Consider the following 10,078-nt stretch of genomic DNA (forward strand, 5'->3'; position numbering starts at 1 on the left):
CGGTACTAACAAACTCCTAGCTGCATAAATACGGAGGAGCACGCGCCCGTGTCTGCCCACTGCCGAGTCCGAGCGGCGCCGTGGACGGGATCCCAGGAGGCCACAAGACGGACCAACTGAGTCATGATTGGCGCACGCGCGGAGACCCCAGTGCCACTGCCACCACGATGCACGTTGGATCTGCATCTGCGATGGCCATGGCATGGGGGCCGCCGGGTGACGACTGGCACTGACAACCCTGCGCGCACGTACGTGCCCTGCCGGCCGCGCGCGCTAGCTGCCCAGGTCCAGTCCCAGTCCCAGTGCGCGCCCACGCTAGCTGCGCGGCGCGGCGCGGCGCGGAGTAATGTGCCGGCCGATGCGGGAACAGCTGAGCAGGTCCTCCGTCCCGGGCCTGCGGCGTGCAAGCTGCAAGGTCTCCTGCTCCTGAGCTCCTCCGGTCCTCCCCCCGTGACTGCTCCGTCCTCCCTGCGCCCCCGACTTGCATCGAACTGAGACCCCTACTCCTCACTCGGGCTCCGTCCTCCCTGCGCCCCCGACTTGCATCGATCTGAGACCCCTACTCCTTACCACACCGTAAACACAAAAACATAAAATTTTGCGAAGGAATCTTGTTAATTTGAAGTACTAAATGAAGTCTATTTACAACAGTGATGCTACAGTAACCATTCGCTAATTATTGATTAATCGTGAATTAATTAGTATCATTAGATTTTTCTCGCGATTTACAATCTATCTGTGCAAAAAAATTTATAAATAGATTTCATTTAGTACTTCAAATTGATAAGATTCTGTCGAAATTTTTTTTACATTTACACCATCCGCCAACTAAACACGGATCCCTAATGCCACCGCGATCTTTGATGGTGACGCGGGGCCGCGGCAGCGCGCGCCCGGCCCCTCTGATGATGCGAATGCGATGGCGAGCAACTGGAGATTGAGCAGCAGCGCGAAGGGAAGTGACTGTTACCGGGAGCAGCAGCGCGCGGGCCCTCCTGTCATCCCGCGAAAGGGATCCGTCGTCCATGTGTTCCGAAGCTGATCCTTCCTCGTCGTGCGGGTTCACCCACCGATGCGGTAGCACTGCACGTACGTTCACCGACAAATCGAACCCGCAGGCTGTGGATCTTATTACTGCTATATAATATAATGGCCATGTTTAGTTCCCGCCCCATAAACTCCGTAAACGTAAAAAAAACCGTCACATCAAATGTTTCGACACATGCATGGAGTACTAAATGAAGTTTATTTACAAAACTTTTTGTATAGATGTGCTGTAAATCGCGAGATGAATTTAATGAGCATACTTAATCCATGATTCGCAACAGTGATGCTACAGTAACCATGGGTTAAATATTGATTAATCATGGATTAATTAGCATCATTAGATTCGTCTCGCGATTTACAACCCATCTGTACAAAAAGTTTTGTAAATAGACTTCATTTAGTACTTCAAATTAGTAAGATTTCAACGCAAAATTTTTTTGCGCTGGAACTAAACAGGGCCAATATACCATGGGGTGCAGGCATGGTTAGCATGTTCTAGTAGCAGCGAAGAAACAAGAGGAACCGTGTTTTGTGCTCACACCTTAACAAGCATGCATCTCGACCACCAGCCCAAGAAGCTCGTACTAACACTATATCGTTCATCGGAACCGTGTTCGATTCGAACCATTCGGGCAAGTTTAAAAAATAAACTTCAAACCATTACCAACTCTACTACTAGTACTATCTACTACCAACCAAAGCTCACATACGGTGACAGACATAGAGTGAGAGACAGGCAGTGCCATAAGACCGTCCACAGTGAAAGGAGGAAATGAAGGAGTAAATACACTGTTTGACACTGTAGATGCACTATTTGGCACTGTAGACAGAGAGGGCATGGGAAACGAGGAGGGAGCAAATTTGCTCTTGCTCCCTCCGCTGTGGTCAGCCTAACCGCATGACGCATACTATCACTTCTGAATCGTCGGCAGCTGAATCCCCTTGGTCTATCCGTCCGTCCAATCGCTCGCTCCTCAGAGGAAAGGAAAGGAAACAACCCCGGGGGCCGGGGCCCTAGCCATCCGGCGACGGCACCATCCATCCGTGCAACGCATGGATCCGGGCGAACCGATTCGCCCGTTCCCAACACGGCATGTGCGCACGGCCCTGGGGCTGGCACCACCACCGTCCCCCGCCTGCCTGCAACGCAACCAGACCACCAACACCCCGCGGCCCAGCCTTAAGTGCGATGCCACCGCTCGCTCGCTCGTCGCCGATCGATCGAATCCACCGGCATCGGCGCCGGTCGCCGCAGCACGGTTCCTCTCGTCTGTCGTCTCTCGAGACTGGAACGGGCCGACCCGGCCCGGGTGGTGTTGGACCCGGCACCATGGCCTCCAGGCCAATCCCAGAGGTCGTGGGTTGACCTATTTTTCCTATATGTTATGACTTTAATGGTTTATTAGATATTATGGGTCGACTCATATTTTTTTTATAATTCTAAACTATAAATACTATCAACACTTTAAAAAAAGATAAGATTCAAGATTAAAACCTATCACAATAATATATTAAGATTGTTAGCAATGCATCAAATTAAATATGTTTACTAGCGATCCATGATTTTAATTTTATTCATTTTCACTTCTAACGTATAATATTCATCACTATATTTTGAAGTATATAGAATCTAACAACTTATGACCAGTTGTATTTATTCAAAAGAATGAAGAAAACCAATAAATTAAATAAAAAATTATTAATATGACAATTGAGTCGACCCATAATACCTATTGGGTCAATAGATTTCGGCTCTATTGACTCATTTTGAAAAATAGATTTCAGCTCTATTGACTTATTTTGAAATTTAGAATCGGCTTCTAGAACCCATTGGCCATATTTTTATGGATCGGGTAAACTATCCAATAGATCGACCCGACCCATTTCCATTCATAGTCGTCTCCCTCTCTCTGACGAGCGGAGCCATCCCTGTCGCTCTGCCGCCCCAGCCCAAATCTCAAGGGGCTCATGATACGTCAAAGCTGCTGATTTTCCTTTTGATTCCCACCTTCCTCCTCTTCCGGCCCGGGCTGCACCTTTTGTCCAAAGAAAAAAAAAGCAGAAAGGATTGTGAGTGTGCTGCGCGTCGTGAGCAACCTCGAAGCGAAGGCTGCGTAGCATAATCTACTCCTCATCCAGGCTCCGGGGTCAGGCGCTGCCGGCCCACTTGCTCAGTTGCTCTCGCGTGGCGCCCCGATCCGACGGCCCGGGCCCGTACTGCCTAATCCTGCCTGCATCCGTGATTAGATTAGTCACCATCAGGCTCGGATGCTGTACTCGCCTAGATGCTGCCCTCAGGTCAATCTTAAACTTAAATTTCAATCGACTTCGATGCGAACCGCGCGGCTTTTCTCGTAGCTAGTAGTTGCGAGCCAACTTGTGTCCGGGCGCCTTGCCGCGCCGGCACGGCGCTCGTACGAGACGCTGGGCTAGCCGCGCAGTTAAGAAGAGACAGCGATCCTTTAACGCCAAACCACGGTACATCCGCCGCCTCTACTTCGAGTAGGTATTATGGTGAACCACAAACAAACTGAATAATGAGGTGGAGATGAAATAAGAGGAAAAAGAGGGAAAGTAGGTTGACACCCAGCTTCGACATAAAAATCTAGAAACTTTGGGAGATACTCTCTCTGTTCCTAAATAAGTATCGTTGTTGGTGTACTTGCCACAAATTTAACTCAATTTGTAGCAAATATGTGCAACATTTGAGTCTCCAAATAATTTTGTTAAAAAACTAGATTCAAATATCTTTCCAGTGATACTAATTATGTATCATAACTATTAATATTTTTTAACATAAAATTATTTTTCGGGAAGCGAAACGACACTTATTTAGAGACGGAGAGAGTAGATAAGTAGACCGTGTATTAATGGTGGAGAGCTAAACCACTTATATATAAGACCTCCTCTAATGATGGGCGACATCGTCAGCTGAAGAAATATTTTATTCAATCAACAGTGCTAAAAGTCTCTCGCTAGCGAGAACTTAGTCGCATATCTAGTATGCATTTCAATATTTTATTCAATCAACAGTGCTAAAAGTCTCTCGCTAGCGAGAATTTAGGGGGTGTTTAGAAACAGGGACTCAAAAAAGTCCTAGGGACTTTTTAGTATTTAGAAGTATTAAATAAATATTAATTATAAAACTAACTGTAGAACCCTTGGACTAAACTGCGAGACGAATCTAATGAGGTATCTTAATCTATGATTAGCGAATGGTTACTGTAGCATCACTGTAGCAAATTATGAATTAATTAGGCTCATTAGATTCGTCTCGCGAAAAAGCACTCAGCTGTAAAAAAACATTTATAAACAGATTTTATTTAATACTATAAAATAGTAAGATTCCTTTTGATGTGATAGGGACTTCTGAAAAAATCCTGGAGCCAAACAAAACCATAGTCGCATATCTAGTATGCATTTCTCTCTCTTATGCACGCTTCACGAAGTTGTACCTGCGCCGGTTTCTCATCCCTCTCTCCTCCACGTCCACCGGCGACGTCGCTAGTCCTTTGGAGAAGGTCTAACGGTAAAAATGAGAACATGTTTAGTTTCCACTCCGTGTAAACAAAAAAACTGTAAACACAAAAAAGTTTAAAGGAATCTTGCTAATTTAAAATACTAAATGAAGTCTATTTACAAAACTTTTTACATGGTTGTGCTGTAAATCGCGAGACGAATCTAATGACCCTACTTAATCCATGATTCGCAACAGTGATGCTACAGTAACCATCCGCTAATTATTAATTAATCATGGATTAATTAGCATCATTAGATTCGTCTCGCGATTTACAACCCATCTGTGTAAAAAGTTTTGTAAATAGACTTTATTTAGTACTTCAAATTGGTAAAATTCCCATACAATTTTTTTTTACAAAAACATGTAAAACGCCTGAACTTTTACAGTTAGCAGCAAGCTAAATCATTATCTTACCTTTCCAACGCGGCGTACCAGCACGGCCATTACTGCTGCGCTAGGGTAGATGCTAGTAGCCAAGTAGGGGTGTGGGGTTATTTGTTACCGGCTGGCCCTTCATCCCACCGGCGCTGGGGCTCCCACAGGCCACAGCCACAGCTCGGTCGATCCCATCCCATCCATCGCGGGGCTGGCTGATGGTTGCAAATCTGGTTGCAGGGCGCCCGGGCAGGGACGACAGGCAGGCACGGGCGCATGGTCCAGCACCATCCGGGCCCAGCGGGGAGGGGATCCAGTGCTTGGCTCCGGCTGCATGCCGGGCACGAATCGAGCAGCAGGAGCGCCCAGCGATTCAGCATGGGCGGTGGCACGGAGGAACCTGTAGAATAATGCGGCCGCCAGCCAGCGAGATCCCAGCATGTGCGCCCGATGCGCGCGGCGCAGGCGTGCGTGTGCGTTCCGGGCGTGCGCCGCCCGGCCCGTGGGAATGGATAGCCGTGGCCGGTGTCGCGCGCCCTGGTGCCGAACGAACGAACCCATGCGCCCCCGCGCCGCAGCTTGTTGCGACGCGCGGGGCCGCATGCGCTGCTGCTGCTGCTGCTGCTTATCCCTCGGTCCCGTCCCCGGCCGCTCGATCCAATTCCACCCCACGCTGCTCGATCGATCGCCCGACGGGACAAACGCTGCAGAGGCCACGCCCAACAGCGGCCTGCCACCGGCTTTTCCCCAGCCTTTTGCCCCCAAATCATTTGGCATCTCGTCACGTCCCGTCGTCCCAGGGCACTCTGGCCAGAGTCACCACCGACCCATCATCCCATGTTTTAGCGAAAATTTTTGATTTAAAGATCACATGGATTGTTTCACTAAATATCAAAAGTATTTTTCGGGCACTAATTAAAAAAATAATTTTAGAACTCTCTTAAAAATCATAAGACGAATCTTTTGAGACTTTTGACCGCATTATTAGCACATATGAATTACTGTAGCACTTATAGCTAATCACACAAATTAGATTTAAAAAATTAAAATTCGTCTCATCGTGTACATCCTACAATTAATTTTGTTGTTTAATTATATTTAATATTTCATGCAGGAGAAAAAAAATTTTGGGAACTAAACGGCCCCTCACCATTTCACACTTGCACACCAGTGGCATGGATGAGGCGTGTTACCGTTTACTCGTACATGGGTGCTTGATTCATGGTCGATCAGATGCATAGCTTTGCTGCTTGAGGTGAGCACTAAGAGCTTAGCAGAGGTTGCAGTACAGTAACGAGAACGAGCTGAAGAAGCTACTAGCAGTTGAATTAGAGGAGAGGACGGAGAAAAAGCAAAAGAAAAGGAAGAGGGACGTAAGGTAAAGATGTGGAAGAACGAGCCTAGAGCTCGAATTTGTATGTACAACGCCTCGCCCGTGGTCTGCTCTGCCGGTGGATCAGTACACCTTCTTGGAGAAGAAGGTGCGGAGCCCGAAGAGCCCCTGCGGCGGGTTCCCTTCCTCGGCAGCGCCCTCCGAGCAACCCGCGTTGTTCCGGCACCCGGCCGCGGGCGCGGCCACGCTCGGCGCCGCCTTGTCGTCGCCGGCTGCTTCGGTGGCTGCTGTGGGTGTTGGGGCGGGCGTGGCCTTCTTCTTGGCGCTGGCATGCTTCTGCTCGGCGGCGGTCTGCTGCAGCTTGTTGCGCCGCAGCTGCCACACGGGGCTGGGGCGCCCGACGCGGATGCCAGTGCCGCCGGAGGTGTTGCTGTTGTTGTTCCGGCCCTGTCCGGGCACCAGCCTCCTCAACATGGATGAGGCGCTGCTGCTGCTGGTGGTGATAGGAGTGGGCAACGGCACCGCCTGGGCGGCCGTCGCATCTTCTTCTGCTGCCGGTGGTGCTGCTGCCGCGGCGGCGGCGGCGGCGGCAACTGCAACCGCAGCGGCGGCGGGAATGGCCGGCGCAGGTCCGGAGGACTCTCCGCGAGAGTTGCTACGGGAGCACGGGGCGCTGCTCACCTTGCGCGGGGCCGGCGGCGCGCTCGCGGCGCTGGCATTCGCACCGGCATTGGTGTTGGCGCTCCCGCTGGAGCCGGCGCTGGCGTTGGGATTCGGATTCGCTGGCTTGGCCCTGCTCAAGGAGCCCGTCGCTGCGCCGCCGCCCGCGGAGTGGCCGGCGGAGCGGCTCCTGGAGAAGGGCCAGATGTTGATGTTGATCAGCTCGGCGTTCCCGCTGACGCTGCTGACGCGGCGCTCCACCTTCTTGCGGTCCTTGGCCTCGCCGCCGGCCGCCTTGAAGATGTCCTTCCACTTGAACGTGACCGCGGGGAGGTCAGGCGTCGGCGCGATGCCGGACTCCGCGAGCGGCTGCGCGGCGACCTCGCCTTCCGCTTCTGGCAGCGGGAGCGCCGCGGAGTCCGCGTCCTTGGCGGCGCCCTCGGCGTCGCCTTCAGGGGCGGCGTCGCCGTCGGGGGCCGCCGCCTGGAGGTTGTGGAGCGGGAGCACGACGCCGCCGGAGAAGAGCTCGTCGGCGGTGAGCAGGGCCGGGGCCGGGAACGCGGAAGGGTTCCTGCCCACCATCCAGAACTCGAACTCCGGCGACGCGGTCGGGGACGGCGACGACCTCCCGGACTCGGCGCCGCTCTCCGGGGGAGGAGGAGGAAGCGCCTCCACGGCGTCCGCCATTGCCGCTTCAGCAACAACAGCGCGACGCCACCGGCCGACAGCAGCTTTACTGGGAAGCGGCGGCGTGGATCTGGGAGCCACACCCAGTCGAGGCGGCGGCTGCAAGCGGCAATGGGGAATGGATTTCAGGCTCTCAGCAGGATGCCATGGGCTCGCAGGGGCATATGGCACAGTGAGCAGGTGCAGAGCAGAGCAGGGGAAGCGGGGAGGGAGGGAGGGAAGAGAGGCGTGGGCTGCTACCTGACGCGTATTTATCAATGGCATCGAGGCGGGCGAGTGGATGGGTGGTGTGCGGCCGCTGCTGCCGATTTCCACCTCGCCTGTCGCGAGCCGCAGAGTGCATATGCGCTCTGAAATCTTTGTCTGGGGACGCGCGCCCCCCTCGCTCTTTTCGGGGGACGACCACCAGGCCACCACACCACGTTTACTTGCCCCCCTCTCCCCACCCCCTCTCTCCTCCCTCCAAAGCAAGCAAGGCGAGGTGAAATGTTGGGGCGAGGCGAGTGTGACATAAGTGCCGTTAAGGTCTTGTTTAGAAAACTTTTTGCATGGATGGCTGTAAATCGCGAGACGAATCTAATGAGTCTATTTAATTCATGATTTGTAACAGTAATACTATAGTATCATCCGCTAATTATTCAAGTGTGACATAAGTGCCGTTAAGGTCTTGTTTAGAAAACTTTTTGCATGGATGGCTGTAAATCGCGAGATGAATCTAATGAGCCTATTTAATTCATGATTTGTAACAGTAATACTACAGTACCATCCGCTAATTATTGATTAATTATGAATTAATTAGCATCATTAGATTCGTCTCGCGATTTACAACCCATTTATGCAAAAAAATTTGTAAATAAACTTCATTTAGTACTTCAAATTAGTAAGATTTCATCGCAATTTTTTTTTGCAAAACATCTCAACACGGCCTAAGTAACTGTTATGTTCACATCGGGAGCTAAGCTCGCTAGGCACCACATGTCCGTACTGTCTGCAGTACTGTTGCGGCAAACCCAGCTGGCCAGCTGAGCCGAATAGCTTCACCAAAACCCAGCTGTTTTGCGGTAAAAACGAGCTCACATGAATACCAACAATATCATTCAGACAGCGTGTGCTCGTTATCAGGGGGTTGGCGCTTGTTTAGTTGTATAATTCAAAATTCCAAAAAAAAATTCGGCATCAACATGAAAATTTAAATCTGGACGAAATAAAAAACATATTGCACAGTTTGCCTGCGATTATCTAGACGAAATAAAAAATGTATTGCACAGTTTACCTGTAAACCGCAAGACGAATCTAATGAATCTAATTAGAGCGTAATTAAATATTAAATTGCTACAGTAACACTACAGTAACACCTCTAATAATGGATTAATTAGGCTCGTTAGATTCGTCTCGCGATTTATAGACGGGTTCTGTAATTAATTTTATAATTAATTTATATTTAGTACTTTAAATTTAGAAAAATTTTATTTCAAAAAATTTTACACCCTGCAACTAAAGAAGACCTTGATCTGCGGCTGATGGTGACGGGGCCGCCGGCCGAGTTGGTGTTATCGCCGTTTGGTGGGCAACAGTACTGGTACCACACCGTACCAACGCTGCCAGCCACAGCTTGTGCGGTCGTGCCGTGGGGACGGGTCCGCCATAGCGAGCGGCCGCCGCCAGGACTCGGTGCCCGGCCGGCCGGGGCGAGGGCGACCTCTCAGGCAGCCAGCGCACGCACGCTCCACGCCAGCCGCGCCTCTAACCTAACCCCGGTGGTTACCGTTAAGCAGCTGGCGACCTGCCTGCTGACCGGAATTAATCCGCTGACCCGTCGCCGCCGTGTCAGCGTCGCGGGCACCGCCGCCGGCCGGCTCCAATCATACGTGCGTGCGTCCCGCACACCGCCGTGCCGGCCGCCAGGCCTCATGTCCGGGACCACGCAGCCGGTGGTTGCCGGGCTTGCGGTTGCGCTCTCGGCCGAGCGGAATCTAGCAGCAGTTGTGCTGCCCAACGGTGCGGGGAAGCAACAGGGAAGCCTCGTCGCGCCATGGACCGACCGATCGGAGCAGACAAGGGGAAGTGCGGGGAGGGAGGTCGGGAGGCTGTAGAGCGGTGCTGGTGACCCCGCCGGAACCGGAATCGAATCGGGTCACGAGTCTGCGCTACCGGAAAGGCGGAGATGATGGTGGAGGAGGAGCGGCCGGCCGGGTCATCACATGGTGGCGCCCATGCATGCAACTTGGCAGCCGACCTGCCCGGATTAACCAACCGCCGATCAATAATGCGTTCTGCTACCACGAACGGCTTAAAAAGGTGCCTGCCTCGGATACCCAACCACAGTCCACACAACCAGCGCAGCGAGCTCTCTCAGCTCAGCTCTCGCCGGAAATGGCGTGCAGCAAGTAACTGCTGCTGCCGAGTGCCGACTGTATAGCCAGTGGCGGAGCGGGGGGGTGCTGGGTGCTCCAGCC

General features: G+C 51.9%; 1 protein-coding gene across 1 annotated transcript; it reads right to left on the reverse strand.

Annotated features, from left to right (window-relative positions):
* Window positions 1–6,102: 6,102 nt before the first annotated feature.
* On the reverse strand, window positions 6,103–7,622 carry LOC120675736 (mucin-19-like). Its single transcript, XM_039956945.1, has one exon. It carries the CDS (start codon window positions 7,620–7,622, stop codon window positions 6,399–6,401), a length of 1,224 nt encoding a protein of 407 aa, XP_039812879.1. The 3' UTR covers window positions 6,103–6,398.
* Between the last annotated feature and the right edge of the window lie 2,456 nt (window positions 7,623–10,078).

This window comes from Panicum virgatum, chromosome 5N (assembly GCF_016808335.1).
Source record: "Panicum virgatum strain AP13 chromosome 5N, P.virgatum_v5, whole genome shotgun sequence".
Lineage (NCBI taxonomy): Eukaryota > Viridiplantae > Streptophyta > Magnoliopsida > Poales > Poaceae > Panicum > Panicum virgatum.

What these genes read in the sequence shown, in the direction of transcription:
- LOC120675736 (XM_039956945.1), bottom strand. Translation starts at nt 7,622, where the DNA reads ATGGCGGACGCCGTGGAGGCGCTTCCTCCTCCTCCCCCGGAGAGCGGC.